At 62.7% G+C, this 22438-nt stretch overlaps 1 protein-coding gene across 1 annotated transcript; it reads right to left on the bottom strand.

Moving 5' to 3' along the window:
* Window positions 1–2663: 2663 nt before the first annotated feature.
* Dbh (dopamine beta-hydroxylase) lies at window positions 2664–20942 on the bottom strand. Its single transcript, XM_040286581.2, has 12 exons — window positions 20173–20942; window positions 17660–17806; window positions 15374–15631; window positions 14387–14563; window positions 13797–13899; window positions 10147–10313; window positions 7863–8006; window positions 7545–7583; window positions 6994–7053; window positions 4542–4669; window positions 3980–4139; window positions 2664–3171 (listed from the first exon to the last, which is right to left on the bottom strand). Exons 1-12 carry the CDS (start codon window positions 20857–20859, stop codon window positions 3040–3042), a joined length of 2202 nt encoding a protein of 733 aa, XP_040142515.1. The 5' UTR covers window positions 20860–20942; the 3' UTR covers window positions 2664–3039.
* Between the last annotated feature and the right edge of the window lie 1496 nt (window positions 20943–22438).

Genomic DNA, 22438 nt, shown 5'->3' with positions numbered 1-22438 from the left:
CCTGCGCTCAGCCCTCCTGAGCTCCAACCCAGAGACGCCTCATGTCATGACTGAGACGCCATGGGCCTCCCCCCTCAGCTCCTTCAGGGTTTTGACAAAAGGTCGCCTTCTCCACAAGGCAGTCCCCAGGCACCCCACCTCCCTCTCCTGGTGTGGTGGGTGCTGTGCCCCTTTTCTCACCCTCTGTCTCCCACTGGGAGACAGCACCCAGTGCCTGAATGCGGGCACTTTACCCATATTTCAGGCTGCGGGGAGGAGAGTCAGCCCAAGGGAGATGAGACCCCGGCTAGTGGGCCTGAGGGGGCAGCGTGGCTGTGCGAGGACCGGGAGAGTCCTGGGCCCAGGGTCCACCCACGGCCTCGGGATGGGGGATCCTCCTGTAGGAGCAAAATGAGCTTGGGGCCCTTCTGGGGGTCCTGGGCCAAGGCCAGCCCCCCTGACGTCCAGAGACAGAAAGGAGTCGGGCTTCTAGTCTAGAACCTTCTGCCAAATGCCCCGAGTCCCCGCTGGGATCCTCCAGGAAGGGGAGGTCCTGGCCTGGACAGTGGGCTCCCTGCCGTGGGGGGCAGCTGGAGGGCGCAGGTGGATGTGCGGCATTCAGGGTGCAGGTGAGGGAGAGGCCAGGGCTCATGTCCAGGGGAAACCCAGCTGGGGCCTGCGGGACAGGCAGAGGTGGGCGCCCAGTGCCCCGCGGCTCAGATCCGCCCACTCAGCTGCTGGGGGGCAGCCAGGGACGGAGCCTGTTGATGTGGGGGGCTCAGGAGTCGGGCGGCCCATCTGCACAGGCACCTGGGAGCCTGTGGGCCATTTCAGGGTCACAATGGCGGGGTGTGCTGGGACCTTGCCTGGGGGCAGGGACCTCCTGCCTCCTGTGGACCATCCTCTGCCCAGGGCAGCAGCCAAGGGCCACAAGTAGCTACTGAGTCCTGACCCGTGGGAGCCCAAGGAAGAATCTGAGTGCCCAGCCTCTACCATTTAATCAAGAGGAAATGAAGCCAAGGTAGCCACACCAGGCGGGGGTACCAGACAGCACCCCCGGGGACGCCGGACCTGCTCAGGCAGGCACCCTGCCCCAGCTGCAGTCAGGGGACACCCCGTGCACTGGGCCTCTCAACACCGGCCTGGCTGCTGCCCACAGCACCCCAGGACACTGGCACCTCCCAGCAGGGGCACTGTGTGACCCTAGCAGGCTGGTTCCCAGGAGGTACCCTCTCCTCCAAGGGGACACCTAACCCAGAGAGGGAAAGCAAGTGACCCAGGGCCACACAGCAGAGAGCTGGGCTGCTGGACGCAGAGCTGGGCCTTTCTGTCACCTGATGATTCAGGAGGGGGTGAGCCTCTGGCTTGGAGCCTGTGGGAGGGACCCGGCCACAGCAGTCTCCACCCATGGTGACAGAGCTTTCAGGTCCTGTGTTTAACCCCCCACGCGGCCCCCGGGGCTCCTGGTTTATGAATAAGGAAGTGGACGTGGGGCCGAGCGCCTGGGGGGGCAGCAGCGTTCAGCCACAGCAGGCCCTGGCCCTGTGCTGCCCAGGCTGCTCCCGCAGGAGGTGGGGAGGCGGGGACTGTGCGTCTGGTGGTGTCTGAGGGGTCGGAGGCTCTAGGACCAGGTGGATCTGGCTGCAGTCCTCTGGGGACGTGGGGTCAAGCTGGCTCTGGCCCTTCTCTGCTGCCCCGTGAGGGAGATAGTGTGGAGGCCACAGTGCTCTTGGGACTTGGAGGGCCAGGTGGCCCTGTGGCCCCGTGTGTCCGTCCCTTCACCAGCTCTGGGCTGTCTGGTGTTTGGGGGGCAGCCACCAGGCAGGTCCAGAGGGAGGGCCAGCCCCTGCGGGGAGGTGCCCCACCTGTCACCCGGCTGTGAGATGACAGTGGCCAAGCCGGCTCTCCGGGTGCTGTCGGGGCCTGGCATTCGGCAGCAGTTTCTCCCCACGACTTACGGCCGCCAGGAGCTGTGGTTTATCCCCGCGGTACAGAGCGTCTGGGTGTGTGACTCCCTGTAACGGAGTGCCCTGCGGAAGGCTGGCCGCCGCCGGCTGCTGTCTGCGGAGGGCCCCGCTGTCCATCGCCCGCCCTGCCCCCTGCCCTGCCCCCGCCGCAGTGTCTTGCTGGACTGACTGACTGGACAGAGCAGCATCTGTCACTCTCTCCAGGGACCTTCAAGGAGTTGAGTTTGACCTCAGACGGGGAGCTGCTCAGAGCAGTGGACACTGACCCCCACAGGGCCTGGTTCCCCCTCGCCCCAGGGAAAAGGCTTGGTCCAATGGCGTGGCAGCCTTGGCACGGCGTCCCCACCCAGCCAGTGGTAACTGTTCACACCCTCTCCCTCGGCTGGCACGCCTTCCCTGCATTTGACAGACGAGGAGACGGAGGGTCAGACAGGTGCCAGGCCGGCCCAGGTCTCCCTGAGGGGGAGGCAGCTCTTTGGCAGCTCTGGTTCTGCCGCGCTCACGGCTCCTTTTCCCCAGGGAGCCAACGCCAGGATGCCCGCCCGCCTGCACCGTCTCCCTTCAGGGGGAGGAGGCAGTTCTTGGGCCTCCCTTTAGGTGGGCGAAAATATCTGTTTACTCCACAGCGGAGCAATTTCCCCGCGAAGCCTCTAACTAGCTGATCGCCCGTCCTGCCCCTTGGCAGGGGAGCCGCCCACCGGGACACAGGAGCCGCTCTGCAGGGCCATGTTTAGTAGAGCTGTCACTGTACACAGGGACGGGACCAGCAGGTCACAGGGGAGCCTGGCTGTCCCAGGAGGCAGCAGGACTTGTGGACCCCAGGCAAGGCCCCCGCGGGGCTCATCCTGACTGGGTCAGCAGGGGTGGACATGGCTGTGTCTACCCAGTCCAGGGCAGGTCAGCAGGGAGCCTCGGGGCCATGCAGGGGTCTGGGGGAGGAGGCTGGTGTGGCCCAGGTCTCAGGCAGGGGCTTGGTCCAGCCCCTTCACCTGGCACTCAGCACTGCACTGGGGGTCCCCTGGGGGCTTCAAGCATGGGGATGGACAGGGCTGTGGGCCACTGGGACACAGGGAGGAGGGTTGGAGGCCGCCTCTCAAGCTCTGCCACGGCCAATGTTGACCACCGTGGGGCCAGCGGGGCTCTGGGCCCCACGGGTGGGGCAGTGCGGGGTGGGCTCTTCCAGGGGGGAGACGATCTCAGGCAGCGGCTGCAGGTCCCATTCCCCCTGCAAGGAAGGCACAGAGCAGGCTGAGGCCCAAGCAGGCAGGTGCCCAGCAGCCTCCTGTCTGACCCGCACACTCATCTCGACCCAGACTGGACTCCCCTTCCTCCAAGCTGCCCTTGGGGTGCCCACCTGGGTTGAATGCTTCCCCCACGCCCCATTGGGAGCCTAGGAGCCCCCAGACCCCCACGTCATCCCCACCCTAATGCAGCGCTCCAGCCCCATGCGGGCTCTGAGGCCCAGGCCTTGTTCGGAAGGAGGAGTGGCCGCGTCAGAGCGTTTTCTCCCGCCCTGTCAGCCAGCCCTGCCTGGGGTGCTGGATTATGTGATCTAGAAGTTAATCCAGCTCCCCAGCACCCCAGGAGAGGCCGGCTTCCCAGATGTCCTGGCGCCCAGCTCAGCATGGCCCTGGCCTCCCGGCCAGCAGCTTGGGCACAGGCTGCTCGGCTGGGCATGAATTAGGTGCCGTTGGATCCCAGTGGGCTGAGGAACCTGCTTTGGCTGCAGACTGGGGTGTCTGCTGCCCCCGCCCCCAGCGCTGTATTTTTAGGCTCGTGGGAGGCTGCTGGTGCCCACTCACACCCCATATCAGCTGTCTCCCAGGGGCACCCTGCTCCCTGCTGTCCGTCCGTCCTTCTGGCCTGTCCCCCTGGTGGTTTTCTCCGTCCTTCCTGCGAGTGCTTCAAGTCAGCTGTTTGGGGTGCGGGCCCCTCGCCCGCTGGGGCCCTCCTCGGGCCTGGGGAGACCTGGGCGCACGGTGTGGGCAGTGGCGGGTGCTGGCGGGCCTTGGAGGTGGAGAGGCCGGGGCTACCTGGAAGCGGACGGCTGAGGACCTGTTGCAGTGCATGGAGATGGGCGCGAAGGCGTAGAGCGCTCTCAGCACGTCGCGGCTGAAGGAGTTCCAGGGCACCGAGGCAAACTGCTGCGGGACGGTGGCCTGGGGGCAGGTGCAGACGTCCTCGCTGTTGAACCTGGCGGGGACAGTGCGGGAGATGACAGGGAACCCGCAGGACGCAGGTGAGGCCCGCTGGTGGCCCCATGCCACCTGCTCCCCAGCCCAGTGTCCTGGCCCCTCCACTCTGGCAGTGGGCTTGCCCCTGGCCTGCACCAGCTGGTCGCAGCCAGGGGACTGACTAGTGATTCTGTCACTGTTACTGGCACCTCCTGAGTGCCAGCCTGCTCCAAGAACCAGCCTGGGTCCCGCAACGGTCCCTGGGGCAGAGTCAGGACACTTGCCTGTTCACCAGGTGGAAGTACTTCTGCAGGAAGCCAGGGTCCCCAGGACGGTCCCCAGCGTTCCTATAACGGTGCCTGGGGTCCCCAGGATGGTCCCCAGGGTCCCCGCAGCAGCCCCGGGGCATGCCGGCACTCGCCTGTTCACCAGGTGGAAGTACTTCTGCAGGAAGCCGGGGTCCACGGCGCTCTTGCACAGCTCCAGCTGGGTCTGGGGGTAGTAGTGCACATAGTTGACGCACATCTCCTCCAAGATCCCAAAGCCGCCCTGCAAGGCCAAGGAGACCCATCAGCCTGGCTGTCACCCTGCCCGTGGTCCCCAGCAGTTTCCCATGCACACTTGTGCCCGCATCTGCGCCTGCTGGCAGCACAGTGTCGGGCAGCACCCCCCCAGCCCCATGGAGCAGGAGACAAAGTCCTGCCCCACAGGCTCCCTTCCTTGGCAGGAGCAGGCGACCAACAAGCCCAACAAGCATCAGTAAATCCACACTAGTGGTGACAGTGCCCTGATGAGGGGAACAAGGCCAGGGACAGAGCTGCTGTTATGCCCGTCCATGGCTGTAGGTAGCGGATCTCGGGCTGTTATGCCCGTCCATGGCTGTAGGTAGCGGATCTCGGGGAGGACGAGGGGCAGCCCTGGGTTGGCTTCAAAGTCCATGGTAGCAGGATGGTGGCCAGGAGCTGTCCCTGGGGCCTCTAGCAAGGGCAGCAAGTAAGGAGCACCCTTCACACCGCCAACAGCCACTGGCCATCGGTCACTCCCACAGCTTGACTCTGACAGTGGCCAGAAGCCTCTCCTGGCCTCCAGCTTCCCAGCCCTCACCTGCACAGCTCTGCCTCTGGACGCTCACTGTCCAGTTCACAAGGAGCTCCTGCCTAGAGGCACAAGGTGTGAGGCTGCCTGGCACAGGACAGCCTGCCCCGTTAGGGCCGGGCCTCGTGAAGCCCAGCAGGTGGGACGTGTTGGAGCCACGCCAGCTGCTGATGAGAGGTACGGAGCCCTGCCCCAGAGCAGGCGGCTACCTCCAAGCCTCGGTGGATGCCTGCAAAGCTCTCTGGCCTCCGAGCTGTGCCCTGAACCCAGAGAAGTTGTCCCCAGATCCAGAGGGAGCAGGGAGGGTGTGGCAGGAGCAGCACAGCCTCAGGGCCCAGGTTAGATCCAGCAGACCTCAGCCCGTGACCCTGGGCCAGCGCCTTCCTGCTCTGGGCCTCTATGGCTCCCAGGACGGAGCAGAGACTCCTGCTAAGTAAGGGTGGAGAGGACAAGGCACCCACTGACGGACACATCACGGTGACGTGCCACCTCGTGGGAGCAGAGCATGGGCAATCTGTGCTCTGTTGGATCCCAGTGCCCTGCAACATGGACAGAACTGGAAACTGCCCAGAGCAGGAGGCCAGGCCCAGAGGCCACGCAGTCCTAGGCCAGTTATGAGAACTGCCCAGATTGGCCACTCCAGAGGCAGAAGGCAAGCAGAGTAGCTGGGCTGGGCAGGGCCTGCAGGGTGACAGCTCAGGGTGAGTTTCTTCTGGGGTGGCGGGGGCCTCTAACATTGGCTGTGGGCATGGCTGGGGGTGTCGGGGGCTGTACCAAGGTCACTGGATCAGGGACCTACGTGAGCGAGTGGTGTGGCGGTGGATTACAGCTCCATGATGCCATCAAAGACAGCCGTGACCTAGTCACAGAGATGGAATGACCGTGCGATGCTGCATCAGGGTCAGGGGCAGAGTCGAGGGCTCAGGTCAGGGTGGGATGCCACCCAGGTCTGGTCCCCTGAACCTCGGGACTCACGGATGAGTCCTGCCTGCTGCCATGTCAAGCCAGCCGGCTGGACCCACTGCCCCGCCTGCCCAGCAGAGGCCATGTTCTCGCCTCCGTCTCACCTGGCTTGAGGCGGTCCTTCCCATCAGCTGCTCCCCCTCCTCGGGCTGCCCACAGCCCCGCCAGAATGAGTCCTTCACATCCCTGCAGTCTCCAGTCACCTGTGCCCTCTGACGTCCGTCCATGCTTCTACCCTCCCAGGCCAACGCCCTCCACCCGTCTCTGTCCCCTGGGCCTTCCTGCACACGGCCTGCCCCCGGAGGCTGCCACCACCCTCTCCACCTTGCCACCTCCACCTTCTCTGGTCTCCGTTTGGTGCTGCTTTGGTGGCGAGGCTTCCGTGGCCCTAGCTCCCGGGCCACTCTCTGCTTTTCTGTTTCTACCATGATGCTGCTTGTCACTTAGGGCCAGTGGTTTGGTGCCCCGGTGGACTCGGCCCCACAGGGGCTCCTGGCTCCTCCCACACCCAGCCCAGTGCGGGGCACACAGGTGCCAACACACGGCCTCTGTGGGAGCTCTGAGTCGGCAGTGGAGCAGCCAGCGGAGCTTGTGCCGGGCAGAGCTGGCGCCACCACCACATTCCCCACTCAAAGGGGCTGGCGCGGCCGAGGTCTGCCCAGCTAACACACTGCCTGGGCTGCCAACGCCACGGCCTGGGACCAGGCTGAGAATGGCGGTTGATGGAAGGGGAGAGGGAGGGACCCGCTCCCTCTGGAGGAGGTGGGACTCGGCCAGGGGCAGTGTCAGGAAGCAGCTGGGGGTGGGGGACTTACCACGGTGGCCAGCTTCCTGTCCTCTGTGTTGTATGTGCAAGAAGTGATGAGCACATCTCCCTGGAACAAGCCAGTGATGGGTCAGCACCGCCAACTGGGGGCAGGCACTGGGCCCACATGTGGCCTACCCCTGTGTGAGTCAGTGTGCCACTTGCCCACCACAAGGAAGCCCTGCACACGGGAGTACAATCTGAGTGTCCCTGTGGATGCCAGCCCTCGGGGGTGTGATTAGGGCCTGGCCCAGGGGCATGCAGGTTGGCTGGTCACCTCACAGCCCGAGTCCCCACCTGGCCCAGGTTTGCCTTGGGTGCTACCTCTGCCTGAAAGCTGTGGACTTGGGGTTCTGCTGACCAGGCTGGAGGACACCCACCCCTCTGTGTTCCTTTCTGATGCCCTCTCTGCAGCACCCTGTGTCCCACCTGAGGTGGCCCAGGTCCCATGCTACCCATGGCGCTCTGCCCTGCCCTGTGGACTTCCCTTCCCCATCGCCGTCGGTCTCCCTCCTCCAGGGAAGACACCCCCCACCCCAGCCAGCCTGCCCGGGCACTCACCTGGTGGACAGACACGACCTTCTTCAACATGCGGATCTCCTGGCGTGGGGAAGAAGGGGGCATCAGAGGGCTGTGGCCCTCCTCCCGTCACCTCCCCCCGGGGGTTGGCTCTGATCTGGCCTCCCCGGGGCTGCCAGGCCTGGCTAAGTGTGGGCTCTGGTCAGCGGGTGAGGCTGGGGCCAGAAGGCAGCTGCCCAGGACGTGTCCCTCCCTGGGCCAGGCCCACGGCCGAGGCCCTCCCCAGACCAACACCAAGGGGCGGGGAAGATGCCCCAGCCTGGCGGCCCTCAGCAGTCACAGGAGGAGGCGTGTCCCTACCTGGAAGTGAGGGCTGTAGTGATTGTCCCTGTTCACAATCTCTGTCTCCCGGCCGTCCCGGGCCAACACGGTGACCACCTTCCTCCCGGTCAGGTGCGTGTGGAGTTGAGAGGCGAAGATGTGGACCCCCGAGGAAGGTAGAGCCTGCGGGCGGGAGGAGCGGGCGGGAGGAGCGGTCAGGCGTGGCCGAGGCCCGACGGGGCAGGACGCGCTCTTGGCTTCCGTCTGGCTCTTCCTCTGGTCAGGTTGGTCTCCTGTCTTGCTACCACTGGCCACTGCCCCTGCCCTTCGATCAGTGAGACCTTGTGTGCTTGCAATGCTGTGAGCACTGGGGACCCCCAGGGCCCATCAGGGACCCTTTGGCCTCCTGACCCTGTCCACTGGCTGGAGGTGCCGGTCTGTGCAGGTGCAGGAAGGAGCGTGCTTCCTGGGGATGGCGTCCCAACAGGACTTTTCTGCCTGACTTCAGGTGTCTAGACCACAGGCTCCGACAGCCGGGCGTGTGGCCCCGGAAGGACAAGACACTCCGAGAGCGTCACCTTCAGGAAGCCATCCACGTAGACGTGATTTTCAAAAAGAGCTGGGTCACTTCCACCTGGACACTCTAGTAGAAGGCCGGTCTGCATTCCTGAGGCTGGATGGGTGGTCACCAGGTCAGAGGGGTCCAAGGGACCTCAGCCCCCCACAGTAGGCAGGGCTGCGGGTCACTTTTGCCCACTGAACTCTGAGGAGGTGAGGCCAGCCTGAGGCCAAAGAGCCTTCTACAGACAGGGAAAGGAATGTCCCCAACGGGGACCTTGGGGGTGGAAGACAGTATGCGAGACAGGGCAGGAAATCATTGTGACCCCCATTTCGAAGCTGCCGCCTCCCAGAGGCACAACCCTGGACTCACCCAGACCTGCCTCCCACCTCACCTTGGGGCTGCTGGGGGCTCAGTCTCCCCCATTGTGAAATGGGCACCAGGACACTTACCTGCCAGTCACTGGGAAGCAGAGTCCAGTGTTTACAACAGACTGTGAAGTGGCACCCCGTTATCCAAAAGCCCCCAGAAACAGCGGTGGCAAGAGGCCAGGCCCGTGGGAGAAGCTGGGCCAAGCCTGGGAGCCCAGACTCCAGGAAAGAAGAACAGTGGGCACAGGCCCAAGGAGGCCCAGCCCTGGGAGGCCCGGAGGGACGCTGAGCGGCACTGCCGTGTCCGCCTCCCAGGTGGCCGGAAGACATTCAAGAGATGGACAACATGTGGTTTGGGCGTCTCCTTCCACGTGGGCCAAAGCCTGGGGCGGGGATTTCTGCGGCCCTTTGGAGATGCGTTCTGAGGGCAGGTGGAGTCTCAACCTCCGACAGGAAATGTCCCTGCAGCTTCTCTGTGGTGAGACGCGGGCCCAGCCCAGCCCAGGCCCAGGAAGGCAGGCGAGGGAGCCTGGGCCAGGCCTCGGGGCTGCTGCACTCACTGCAGCCTGTGCCCTGTGCCCACAGAGCCCGGGGCGTGCTGGGTGCCCCGCCGCCTCCCAGCCCCACTCTGGTCAGGTTCCTAGAGAAGCCTCCCACTGGGGACCGGGGTGTCACCCGAGGCTGAAGGCGAGTCCCAGGACTCAACCACCCAGCAATCTATAAACTACTGGCAACTTCTCAACGCCGTGTTATGTTTTTTCCTGTCTTTTTTTTGGTGCAGGGGATTGAACCACCCAGGGGAGCTGAACCACCCAGCCACAACCCAGCCCTTTTTATTCTGTATTTTGAGACAGGCTCTTGTCAAGTTGCTTAGAGACTTGCTAAATTGCTGAGGCTGGCTTTGAACTTGTGATCCTCCTGCCTCAGCCTCCTGAGCCACTGGAATCAATGTCTTTTAAATGTAAAACAAGCCTGTACATTCCCGTGACCTCTGAGGGTGTGAGCCAACATGTAAGAGAAAGCCCTGGGGAGGGGGGGCATGAGGAGCCGTGAGGGCATCTGGGGGGGGGTGCAGAGAGCTCGTCCTTGGGGACATCACCTGTGTTCCTGGTGGTGAGTGTGGGGGGGCCTCCTCATGGAAGGAAAGCGCACTTTAAAGTGCAGGTCATGGAAGCTGGGCATGTGGGCACCTGGGCATGCAGGCACCTGGGCACATGGGCACCTGGGCATGTGGGCACCTGGGCATGCGGGCACCTGGGCACATGGGCACCTGGGTGCTTGGGCAGAGCCCCATCAGTGCTGGGGAGGCAGATGCAGATGCACCAACACCCTGGGGATCTGGGAACCTCGGTACCCGGCCGCCCACCCTGGCCACCCTGCTGGCCCCACTCACCAGCTGGGTGCACTTGTCCGTGCAGTAGCCGGTCAGGACGAAGGCCGTCTCCTTCGGGGGGATGGCCATCACGGGTGTGTACACTAGGCCCAGCTCCATGATCCCTGCGTCAAAGCGCCGCAGCGTGGCTGTGTAGTAGAGCCGGATGCCCGAGGAGTCGCGCCGGCCTAGGAGAAGGGGGACGCGGTTGGCAGAGGCCCCTCAGCAGCCCTGGGCACAGATCGCCCTTAGGACCCCAGCTGCCCTTAGGAGAGCCACACCTCACGCCTGCTGACCCTGCCCGACCTGCCAAGAGCCCAGCCTTTGTTCCCACTCCTGTGGACCCAGGGTCCCAGTGCACATGTGGGACACCGTGTGCAAACAGCTGTCCTTTCTACCAAAGCTGGTGGACCACGTCACTGTGCTCCGGGGTGACGGCTGGCCGAGGAGTCCTGAGCAGGAGCCTGGGCCGGGGCGGGACTGCCGTGAGTCCACGTGTGCCTCCAGCCTCCCTCGGTCCACAGGGCTCACTGTCAGAACCTCTTCCCAAGGAGACCTTGTGTCTCCTGATTGCTTTGCCTGCACCTGGGGGTCCTCTGAGGTTTGGCGAGTCCCTGGACTCCCTGGGAAGGGGCTGGTGGGCAGGGGTCTGGGATGCTAGATTCACAGGGCAGCCACATAGCCACACGTGCTGCAGCAGCCCTCACCCCCTCCCAGGGTGCCACACTGGGCAAGTCGGTCAGTGAAGGGCCTTGACCTGGGGCTGCACGGGTGGGTGGCCAGAACACTCCCCTGGACACTGGTAGGAACAGAGTGGGCAGGAGAGGCCCCAGGGCTTGGTGCCCCTTGGTGTGTGGGAAAGGGGTGTGGACGGGGTGCTCCGTGTCACAGGACATGTCTCTCAATGAGCATGCAGCCACATAGGAAGTTCCAGTCATGGGAGAGGCCAGTGGACAGCCTCAGCCCCCAGGGGCATCCCTGGGCAGGCAGTGGCCTTGCCTCTCAGCCTCCTGCTGGTCCCTGTGTGGATGCACTTCTGGGTGGGAGAAAGCAGGACAGAGGGGTGCAGGGCCACTGTCTCCCCAGGCCAGGCACTGTCCTCACTGTCCTGTCACTGGTCAGAGTCACTGTCCCCACGTGCACGTGAGGAGACAGGATGGATCCTGAGTGGGAGGCCCTGGCGGGGCTGGGACCAGAGCCCCGGCTGGCTGCAGGGCAGGTGTCGGGGACCAGTCCCTGCTCCCAGCTCCCTGGGGACGCCAGGGCCACCCTCCAGTCTCTTCCTCCCTCCTGCCTGCCCCCAGCCAGACTCAAACCACTCCTGCGTCTGTGCCCGAGTCCATCAGAGGATAATAACACAAAGGGGGAGGGGGTGGGTGAAAATTCAGATGGGGATTAAATAATGAGATAATTTGGAGATTTTGATATTTATAGAAAAAGCAGCCCATCTCCAGATTTACAGGGTGACAGGAACATCCTTATGTTGGCAAAGGATCCATAAATACCACCAGATAATCAGGAGGAGACAGACTTCCCTGATGCTTAAGGAGTTTTTGAAAATCCATTTTCTTTCAGGTTTTAAATGAGCGATAAATCCCGTATCATGCTAAGGCCTGAGCCGTGTGTCTGCTCTGTGCACGCCGAAGATAGCGCAGTGGGGGCCGAGAGCCCTGCGTGTGCAGCTGGGAAGAGAGCCTCGGGCGGCATCAGCTTAGCGCAGCCCCCGTCACCGGCAGCTGGGAGCACTGGGTGCACGGACGTCCCCCAGCCTCACAGCCCTCATCCATCAGGGTATTTCTGTTCCTCACTGGCACAAATGACAATAAGTGTCATTCAGAGAGAAAGAGAGCGGAGAGAGGGAAAGGAACTACATATGGTGGATGATGCTGGTACGACAGGGAGAAGGAAATCTGTTCAGCTTCTGATATGGTGTCCAGGGTATTCCCATCCTAGAGGTCAACTCTGGCTGCTCCACCTTCAGGCACAGGGCGATCAGGAGATCCCACCCAGCTCGGCTCTGAGCCAGGCTGGACCAGCTGTGTTCCCAACATGCTCTGTTCAGCAGTCTCCCTGTCAATGACAGACCCTTCCCTCTCTGGAATGCAGCCCTTGGCTGCTTCCCGTAAGGAGATTCTCCGCATAAAGCCAGGCCCGTGTTAGGCACCATAAAGCCACCCCCGCACGTGGACCTCATCCTCTTGGGCTTCCTCGCACTTGGCTTGTGCCTCCCCGCTGCGTGGGCCCGTGTGCCTGTCTCATCTCCTTCTGGAAGCTCCTTGAGAGTGTCCTCCTTTCCTGAGGTTCCTCTCCGAGTCTGAAACAGCCCCTTGTGCACGTGGGGCCCTCCGCATCGTCTGCTTCTTCTAGGCACGCACCCCGCGGGTGAAGCAGGAAGGAGGCAGAGGTGCGTGGTCCCGCCCAGACGGTTCCGGGCCAGTCTGGACAACGTGGGCTGCTGTCCAAAGCCTCGGCTGGGACGTGAGCTGGGAAAGGACCTCAATCCCCTGCCGTCACTTCCTGGCGGGATGACCAGGGCAGGTCCTCCTCCCTTTTCAGGTCCACCCTACAAGTTGGAGGATGTGATCCCACCCAGCCTACCGACCCGGGGGACCACGAGGACTTGGCCTCTGAGTGTCGAGGTGCTGAGAAGCTCAACAGCACCAACTGAGGTGCCCCCACTGTGTCCTGCTACCAAACCTATGCCGCCCTCTGGGCCAGGAGCAGAACCCCAGGCTGGGAGCCCCTGCCTACCAAAGGCAGTGGGGAGCCTTCCAGCCAGCCCGTCGGCCCTCCCTGGTGTGTGCCCACGTGGACAGGCGCTCCCTGCCTGCTCACACCCTCGACAGCTCTGCCTCCCGTGTGTTTTGAGAAGCACAATCAGAAAGGCCCCCAGGGACCAGGACCCTGCCCTGGGGACAGCCCTCGAGGCAGTGTCTCCCAGCCGTCAGGGGCAATTACAGGGTTCTGGCAGGGAACACTGCCCACCCTGGAATGTCCTGTCACCCTGCCATGGCCAGGTGCCCTGTCTTGGCCCAGCCTGTTCTAGAGAGGCCAAGGCCATAGCCTGTGGGTACCAGCAGGACCTCAGTCACAGTGGTGGTCAGGGATGGGGGAGCTGATGGTCTGAGCTGCCTCTAACCTCAAGAAGGTGGACTTCCAGGGAACCTTCACCCAGGCCCCGTCCTGCTGCCCCTGAATGCTGGACTAGTGCTGACACCCCAAACTAGCCTCTGGCTCTGCTGTGGAGCAAGGAGAGGGTCTGGTTGCCCCCACCCTGGCATCCCAGTGACCCGCCGTCCGGAGGCAGCCTGGGAACCAGGCTGGCCTCGAGGCTGTGTGGCCAGGGCTGGGGCATGGACTAGACCTCTTGTCCTCTGGTCCTGCTCACTGCCCCCTAGTCCTTGCATCTAGAATCCTTGGTTTCCTCATCTACACAGTGGAGATGAAGACACCTCCCAGCCTGGGCACCTGGGATGCACCATCTGGAGGGCACAGGGCCCGGGGCAGGGCTGCCACATGGGGCAACAGGCCACGCAGCTGGGGGGCCTTGGGGTGGGCGCCGCTAGGAGCATGCTGCTCATGCCACAAACACTTTGTCTGGGCTGGACACACGGCCAGCCCCAGTGCTCCTGGGAGGGCCGAGCAGGCCTGCAGACGCCCTCCGCTCCTACCTGGGATCTTCAGCGGGTTGTGGTAGTGGACCTCGAGGCGGAGGTACCTGGAGGACCCGGGGCCCCCAAACGCAAGGCCAGCTTCCTCGGGGTAGTAGAACGCCTGCAGGGAGGGGGACAGTCAGACGGAGGAGGAGGACCCACAGCGGGGCAGCCCTGCCGAGGTGCTGGGGTCTGAGCTGGGGCATGGTGTGGCCGGACCCTAGGTTAGGGTGACCCTCACCTGCTGCCATCGACATCCCACGGGGACCTGCCAGGCTCTGGACTGACAAAGGCAGACCCCACTTGCCTCCAGCCACCCTGGGGCCACGCTGTGCCCACACCCTGAACTCCAGGGGAAGCAACTCAGCTCCCAGGTTCACGGAGCAGGGAAAAGTGCCGGGGGCCGGAGGAAGCCCCAGCCCCTGAGGAACGAGGGCTCAGGCCTCCTATGGGCACCGGGGGCTGCTTGGGGCTCAGCCCCCCCGGGGCCTCAGGAGCACCCGACAGCCCCCTTCTTGGGGTCTTTGGGGCAGCAGCACTGGGAAGCCCAGGTGCGGGGAGCAGGACCCAGCCTGGGGAGGACGGGCTGCTGGGCGTGGGCCCCTCACCTTCGCGCCCAGGGCCCAGGCGGCCAGCACATGGCGGCAGTAGCTGAGGCGCTGGGGCTTCATCTTGGAGTCGCAGGGCCCGCTGAAGTGGGGGAAGCTCTCGAAGGTGGCCGCGCACTGGAAGACCTCCATGTGGTGCACCAGGGCCTCGTTGCCCTCGGTGACAATGGGCTCGTACTGCAGACGGACAGGCCACCCTGAGCCCCCGGAGCCCAACACCTCCCACCCGCTCTCCCGCCCACTGGCCTCTGCAGGCCTCCACCTGCCCATCTGTGGAAGGGGAGGGAGGGGACAGCTCCCAGAGCCTCGTCCAGAGCCTGAGAAGGGAGCTGGAGGGAAGAGAGCTGGACCACAGGGACCGCTTCCTGACGGGGGACAGGAAAGCTTTGTCCTCGTGTATGGGACAACGTCTGAGCGAGGATGCTGGCCATGCCGCTCCATGGGGAGTCAGGGTCCCCAGAGTAGGGCCTGCCCCCAGGCCCAGCTACACAGCCCGGCCACTCATGCATGCAACTCTGGATGCCCCTCTCCACGCTGCATTTCTTCCCCAGGGGCCATACACGATGTTTGTCACCCCTGTGAGGAAGTCCCGGCCACCCCAACCAGGCCAACGGCCCACTGTGGATTGCTATGGTCATCACCGTGCTGAGTCCTTTGTAGAGCAACTGGACTCTGAGCAAAGCGGCCCTGCCGTGGGTGAGGAGGTGGCCTGGCACAGACAGAGCCGGATGGCAGCTCCCGACCCAGGGCAGATGCAGGAACCGAGACCCTGGTTTATTTGTTCCCGCAGGGAGCCTGGGCACTCAGAAGCCTGGGGAGGGGTGGGTGACGGTGACAGGGGACCAGAGAGGATGACCTCTGCTACAGGAGGTGAAGCCCAGGCCCCAGGACCAGGCACTGGGAGGTCTGGCTTAGCGGGACGCGGCCCTCCAGGCTAGGGACTGCTGGGGCCTGGCCCCGGGGCAGAGCGGGCAGGACCCCACCTACCATGACAATGTGGTGCCGAGGGAAGCCCTGTGGCAGCTCGGTGATGTAGCACCAGTACGTGGTCTCCTCGCTGGGGATCAGGACGTCGGGGGCACGGATCTCCATCGTGCGTGTGTCCGCGGGCACCGCTGGGGTGGGGACCTCAGGCTTCAGGAGCTGCACCCGCTGCAGCCCTGTGTGCAGGCTTGAGATGTTGATGGCCTCCAGGGACTGGAACGGCTCCTCCAGGATCCCATATACCAAGTGGACAGTGCCATCCTGCAGCCCAGACAGGGCCCAGTCAATCGCCCACTCAGCCCCCAGAGTGGGCCCTTGGTCACCACAGGGGAGGCATGTCCCTGCCCAGCCACACTCTGGGCTTCACTGTGGGCTCTGCAGACGATAGGACCTTTGGGGCCCTGCCTGGCTCTAGCTGACCACCCCAGAACCTCCTGTCAGCACCATGCATCAAATGCAGTGTGATTTCTACCCACGTGCTATCCACCTTCAGAGGTGAGGACAACTACTCACTTGTCCCTGTGAGGAATTAATGTGTGCAAAGGGACAAATAGAGAAGCAAAGAAGACAACAGGCAGAGGTTTGCCAGGTGATGTGGGTGTCTGCCCAGAAAAGCCGCAGGGATCAGCAGAGGGGGCCCTCAGGGAGGAGGTGGGCTGCAGCCAGCAAAGCTGGGAGAAGAGCCCCAGGCCACGTGTGGAGGTGGAGCTGACGGACCTTTTGGCCCAGCTGGTTTGGGTCTTGCTTTTGTGCTGTCCCTCTTTCCATGCCCCTGTTTCTGCCTTGTGGAATGGGAATGTTCACTGGTGCCTTTAAGTACTGGCTCCATGGAACTGCCTTGGGTTTTTACAGGGGCTCATGCTGACAGTCTGCCTTGGGTCTTGGGGACACTTTGGACGTGGACTTTGGGGTGATGCTGAAACTCTGAAGACTGGGTGACTCTTGAAAGTAGACTAAATGCATTTTGCATTGTGAGACAAGCGTGAGCTTTTGGGGGCCAAGGGTGGACTATTATGGTTTAGATATAAGGTGTCCTCGAAAAGCTCAAGTGGGAGACAATTCAGGAAGCTCAGCGGTGGGATGGTCAGGCGGTGGGGCCTCGACCCAGCCAGCGCATTAGTCCCCTGGTGGGGATAACCAGGGTGACTGTGGGCCACAGAGTGTGGCTGGAGGAGGTGGTCACTGGGGCTGTGCCTTTGGGGTTTATGTTTTGTCCTTTTTGAGAGGGTCTCTCTCTCTCCCTCTGTCTCTCGGCTTCTTGGTGGCCATGTCCTTACCTGCTTTCCCCTGCCACCTCCTTCTGCCATGATGTCCTGCCTCACCTTGAGCCCCAAGGAATGGAGCTGGCTTCCTATGGACTGAGACCTCTAAAACCAAGAGCCCCAGATAATCTTCTCTCCTCTAGTGTCTCTCATCAGGTCTCTGGTCACAGCGTGTAACAGCCGACTAAAGCAATCTGGGCTGCTGCCAGGTCCAGCCGGCCCTTGCCCGGCCCACTCCTCGCCCCTGCTTCTGCCTTTACCAGGCCTGATGCTCCCCACAGGCCAGCACGCCGTCCTGGCCCCTCCCCCAGGAACTGCAGGAACGTCTCCCTCGCTAGGGCACTAGCCGCCCCTCTGTAAATCAAGACCTGGGCACAAACTGCCAGCCGTCTTCCCCGCCATGCTGAAGGATTCACAGGATGGTGGACGTCGGAGGGGACCAGCAAGTCAAAGGGTCTTGTCTTCAGGGCAAGGGGGACTGCCTTTATCTGACGGGGGCTCTTGGAGCAACGTAAGGAACACACAGTGTTTGAGATCTGTGTCCTGGCCCTGGACTCTTGGCCAGGTCTGATGTGATCACGCCGTCCCCATCCCTTTCACACATGGGCAAATGGAGGTCTGGTGGAGAAAGGGGCCTGCCTGAGTCCTCAGCACGCTGTCAACAGGGCGGGTTGGAAAGCCATGTTTCCTGGGCCTTTCCCAGAATCCCACCTGATATCAATGGGCCAGGGAGAAATCCCTGGTGCATGATCTAGTCCCTACGAGAGTTCTGTGGGAAGACCCGCGTCCAGAAAGCATGTTCCTACATGTCCCCAAAGAGCTACTTCTTTGAGGGTTCTGGAGCTGCCAGCAGAGCAGGACCCTCCCACACGGCCTTGACCTACCCGGGGACTGGGGCTACCCGGCTGGCTTTCTGCACAGCATGACAGCCCAGGCCCCAGACTTCGCAAGAGGAGAGCTGGCAGCCCCATCCTGGGATGCAGATGTGGTCCTGCAGCCCACACCCTCTTGGGCTAGGCCTCCCTACCTCAATGAGGTAGTCCTTAGGGTCACAGGTGGCAAAGGGTCTCTTGAAGAGCAGGACCAGGCCATCCGGGGTTCCCTGTGCCTGCAGCAGCTGGTAGTCCTGCTGGTTGTCCAGATGGATCCGCCCCTTCTGGTCACTCCAAGCGTCCTGCGGAAACAGGCTCAGGCTGAGCGGGAAGGAGCCCATCGGCTGGGCAGAGAGCAGCCCGCTACCCTCCCTGGCAGATCCAAGGGACACAGTAGTAGGGCTGGGGAGCCTCTGGGCCCCGCTCGCCACTCACTCCCTGTGGGGGCCTCATCCACTTTCTTTCTCCTTTTTTAAAAATGATTCTTTGGGTCACATCCAGGGCCTCATGCCTGCTGGGCAAGTGCTCTAGCACTCAGTCACACCCCTGGTCCCCGCGACCACTTTCTAAGTCTACTTCTGCCTGGGGACATTAGGGCTGAGCCCCACTCCACCCTCTTCCTCTTTCCTCTGTGGCCCTGAATCTGGGCTATCAAATGCCACCCTGGGAATCAGGTTCCTGGGCCCTGGGGTGAGACCCAGGAATCTGCCTTGTTAAGAAAGTGCCTGAGGCTTCCCCAGGGCACAGGCCACCTCCCACTGCTCTAGAAGGGGCGGGTCATGGGGCCCAGGAGGAGAGAGACAGATGGGGAGGAAGAGGGGGACCAGGTGCAGCATTTAAGGTGGCACTCATCCAGGTGCCCCTCAACTCAGGCAAGCAGGAGAGCAGGTGCCACCTCAAATACTGCACCCGAGGCGTCTCTCACTTCACCCATGCCCACCCAGCCTGGCCTGGAGAGGGTGAACTGAGGCCCAGGGAGAAGGGGAACCTGGATCACTGGCCCCGTCTCCCTCCCCCATTGCTCCCCTGGCTCTGGAGGGCTCAGGGACACATCATGGGCTCCAGGCCAGAGCAGGGGACAGCAATGCACCTGGGGAGAACCTTCCCCAGCAAGCAGGTCTCTCTGGATTCAAGAAGGCCATGGGCCCCTGCCAGAAGGAGTTGGTTGTGTTTCTTTTTAATCCTGCATCTGGGGCTACAGTATGTTTCTTCATTTCCTTGAGAGGAAGGAAGGAAGGAAGGAAGGAAGGAAGGAAGGAAGGGAGGGAGGGAGGGAGGGAGGGAGGGAGGGAGGGAGGGAGGGAGGGAGGGATGAATGAATGAATGGAGGGAGGGAGGGAGGGAGGGAGGGAGGGAGAAGGACAGACTTTGCAGTGTTTCCTAAAGGACAGCAGCAGAGTGAAGCCCCTGCATGGGGCCTTGTCACCTGCAGGAGGACCTGCTTGACCTGGGCAGAGGCTGGGAATCTAGAATATACCAGGTGAACAGGTTGCTGTGGGAGGAGCCCGAGTCTCACATTTGCTTTCATAGGAATTTGTTGTGCAGATGAACCTAGTGGTGCACAGAAAGGGGAGGCTCCTGGTCCCCCATAGCTGGGAAACGCGGCAGGTGCGGCCCGGAGAAAGGAGCCCTGCGCCCAGATCCAGGACAAACTGTAAGCAGCAGGCTCAGCTGCTCCCCTAGAGGGCTTGTGGCTCAGGGTGGGCTGTGACCCAGGCCACCATGCAGCCCAGCTGTACCCTGAGGAAATGGCTCCAGGTGGCCTTACCTGTGAAGTGGCCAGTGTGTGCGGCTGGCCGGCAGGCCGGGCTGCAGGAATGCACGGGGTGAGCCCCGTCCAGGGGTGTTGGTCAGCAGCTCCTGTGACCCACCCATGGAGGATGAGCCTCCCCCAGCTCCTGTCCCAAGCAGGAGCTGGCTGTGCAGCTCAGATCCAGGCAGGGCCCCCCGTGCTCTGACCCCTGTGCTGAGGTCCTGGAGCCAGCTGGGCTTATCTGCAGAGGCCCTGGTGGCCAGTCCCGTCCTCTGGCAGCCCCCCTCCCCCTTCTTCTGGAGACCCCTGCAGCCTATTGGGGCCCCAATGGCCACTTCAGTTTGAAGGAGGGTTGTCCCCTTCTTCCACACTTGAAGGCAAGAGTAGAGGTGACTTTTGAATGGATGGGGCCATGAACCCATCCCAACAGCCTGAGCTTGGCTGGCTGGGCTGATTCCCCACTGGGAGTGGGGATGGCGTCCGCTCCCGTTCTGACACCCCATGTGCGGCTCAGGCCACCGGCTGTGCTACCACAGGCCACCACGTGGGCCTGGCCCCTGTGTGAGGTGTGCTCCGGTGTGGTGTGGGGCATGGGGCTGTGCTCACAGGTGGGGTGGGGTGTCGATGGCACGTGACTCCTCCAGCTGCAGTTACCTCCTTGGGATTGCTACACCCCATTATTTGGAGTGAGCAGCCAAGGGCCATAGAGAGCATCTCTTTCCCATTTTATCCTGAAGTCAGTGTCCCCACGCGACGCCTAAGCTGGGGACACAGACCCGCCCAGACCAGAGTGAGCCCAAGCGCAGAGAGGCAGTGGGGAGCCTTCCTCTGCTGGACCAAGGAGGGGGAGCCAGGAGGAAGGTCGGGGGCGCCGGGGAGGGGAGGGGTCTGAACGCCAGGAGGGAGGAGACCTACCGCAAAGTAGGAGCGGCCCCCATCTGTCCAGAGCACGACGAGGTCAGCGTTCTCCAGCTCCCCGCGGTCCGACATCCCGAACAGGACCCCAGCCTTGAGCCCCCGCACCAGGAGCTGGAAGTGGACATCCTCCTGGACGTAGCTGACGTTCCATGAGAGCTCCAGGGTCCCCTCGGGGTCCAGGGGGATGTGGTATGGAAAGGGGCTCTCTGGGGGCACTGAGCCCTGCAGAGCGGCCACCAGGATGACCAGAAAGACGGCCACCGCTGTGCCGTACATGGAGGCAGCCTCACGCATGTTGGGGCCGGGAATGCTGGCCCAGCGACACCGACGGCTGGTGGCCTGCATGGCTGGGGAGAGCTTGCAGCCCACCTGGCCATTTATGCCCTGGCCCTGTGGGGGTGGGCCCAGGCTGCACCCGTAATCACATTTGTCTGGTGGGAATTCAATTGTCCTGATGGCCCTGCCACCAACCTGTGCCCCAGGCCAAACGCTTTGCCTCCACAATCCCCTAATTGGCGCTAATGACACATGGACATCATCAGTGGGAATCGAAGCTGACCAGCTGATGTTCTTCTGAATCGTCTCTGAAGAACTGTCCAGGAAGCAGCTCCTCCCTGCGGCCATAGGCCTTGGACACCCTTTGGCTGGGCACTGCTGACCACCTTGCGGGCTGTCTGGTCCCATCCCCACCCTGAACGAGCAGGCGGAGGTGACCTGTGATTGACAAGCCCCTGGCTGCCGTGACCTGGCCCAGTGGGATACAGGTTCCTCCAGTCCTGTGGGGTGGGCCGATTTCAAACTAAAAATAAGCCAGTCCCCAAATAGTCTGTGTTTGGGCGCGCTGTGGGCCGGCTGTGCCCGCTTCTGTCTCCTTGTTTCCCCACCGGCTCCAGCTGGCAACAGGGCGGCTCAGGAGGGGTGCTCCCTGGAGGCAGGTTGGCCTGGGGTGTGGTGCTAGGGAGGCAGCCCAGGTGCATCTCTGAGGCAGATGGAGAGGGGACGCCTGGGGGATGGGCAGACAGCAGGGGACAGCAAAGGAGGGTGAGGGACAGATCTGCTCCCCGTCTCTGGACCTTCCAACCCACGCCTTTCTCTTGCCCAGAGCAAACCTGGCCTGAATTTGCCCCCGTTCAGGCCAGCTGACTCTTTCCCATGCCAACCACAGAGCCCTGCGCAGATCTGCCCAGGCCCCAAGTGTCAGCCTCCCCACTGCCCTGGCTCAGTCCCGTCCCTCTCGAGCAGAATAGATGGGCACACGCTGTCACTCCAGGGAGTTCCGCTTAACCAGCTGCCACCCTGCCCCCTGCACTGGGCTGGGGAGGTGGGTGTCTCCAAAGGGCCATGAGCGCCCCTCCCTCACTTCCTCCCCTCCCATTTCTCCTCTTTGGAGAAGCAAAGAATCCTTCCTTAGGGACACATTGATATCATGGCCCCTAACTTTAAGTCCTCAAATATTCCCCAGGATGAATCCAGTTGTGCCATGAGCTCATGTTCTTGAACGCACGTCAAATTTAGAGAAAGTTGTAGACTTCCCCTAGGGACACTGTGGGGAACTGTGGGGCACAGGCACGGTGAGGTGGGGCATGGCCTCCTGGGGCAGGCAGGTGCCGTTCTGCACAGGAAGTGGGAGCTCCAGCCCAGCTCACGGTCAGCCCTTTGGCCATCTATCTCATGGGCAGCGAGGCGGCCCTCCTGGGCCCCAGCTGGGCACTCTTGGAGAGGAATTTCTAGCCAGAGCCTCTGCCCGCTTGGAGGTGAGGAAGTTGAGCATCAAGGATCACGGTTCCCTCGGGCTCCCTCCAACCCAGCAAGGCGGAGCACGGGCCTGATACCAGATCAACGGTTGCCGAGCTCAGGAGGGAAGTCTCGTGCAGCGCGGCTCTTAGTAAACAGCAGAGTGCCGCGCACACGTTTATTTTTAACAGGATTCAAAAGCGTTCTTTCTCCAGCTCAGAACCGGGTTGACAGAAATGATTCAGCTGATTTCAGAAGTAACAATTACCAAGTCTCCGTAATTAGCAGGAGGCAGGGACCGGGCCTGCAAGGCTGTGCTTCGTCCTCGCTGGCCTCAGGAGCCTGGTTCTGTGACTGTCCCCATCTGACACACAAGGAGGTGGACCCTAAGAAAAGGGAGCTATGCACCTGGGTCACACGGCCATCAGGGGCAGGGCAGGGCAGTCCTGGTGCCCATGCCCAGGACCCCAAGGCAGTGGCTCTGAGCAGGAGGGGGCTGTGCGCCTCGGCCGCCAAGGTCAGAAGAATT

Source organism: Ictidomys tridecemlineatus, chromosome 4 (assembly GCF_052094955.1).
Source record: "Ictidomys tridecemlineatus isolate mIctTri1 chromosome 4, mIctTri1.hap1, whole genome shotgun sequence".
NCBI classification, from domain to species: domain Eukaryota; kingdom Metazoa; phylum Chordata; class Mammalia; order Rodentia; family Sciuridae; genus Ictidomys; species Ictidomys tridecemlineatus.
This window is presented reverse-complemented; position numbering and strand designations above follow the sequence as displayed.

What these genes read in the sequence shown, in the direction of transcription:
- Dbh (XM_040286581.2), bottom strand. Translation starts at nt 20,859, where the DNA reads ATGGGACCAGACAGCCCGCAAGGTGGTCAGCAGTGCCCAGCCAAAGGG. An exon ending in CTCGGCACCACATTGTCATG is followed by an intron (nt 14,564 to 15,373) that starts GTAGGTGGGGTC and finishes GTCCGTCTGCAG; the next exon opens with TACGAGCCCATTGTCACCGA. An exon ending in ACTACAGCCCTCACTTCCAG is followed by an intron (nt 7,584 to 7,862) that starts GTAGGGACACGC and finishes TCCCCACGCCAG; the next exon opens with GAGATCCGCATGTTGAAGAA.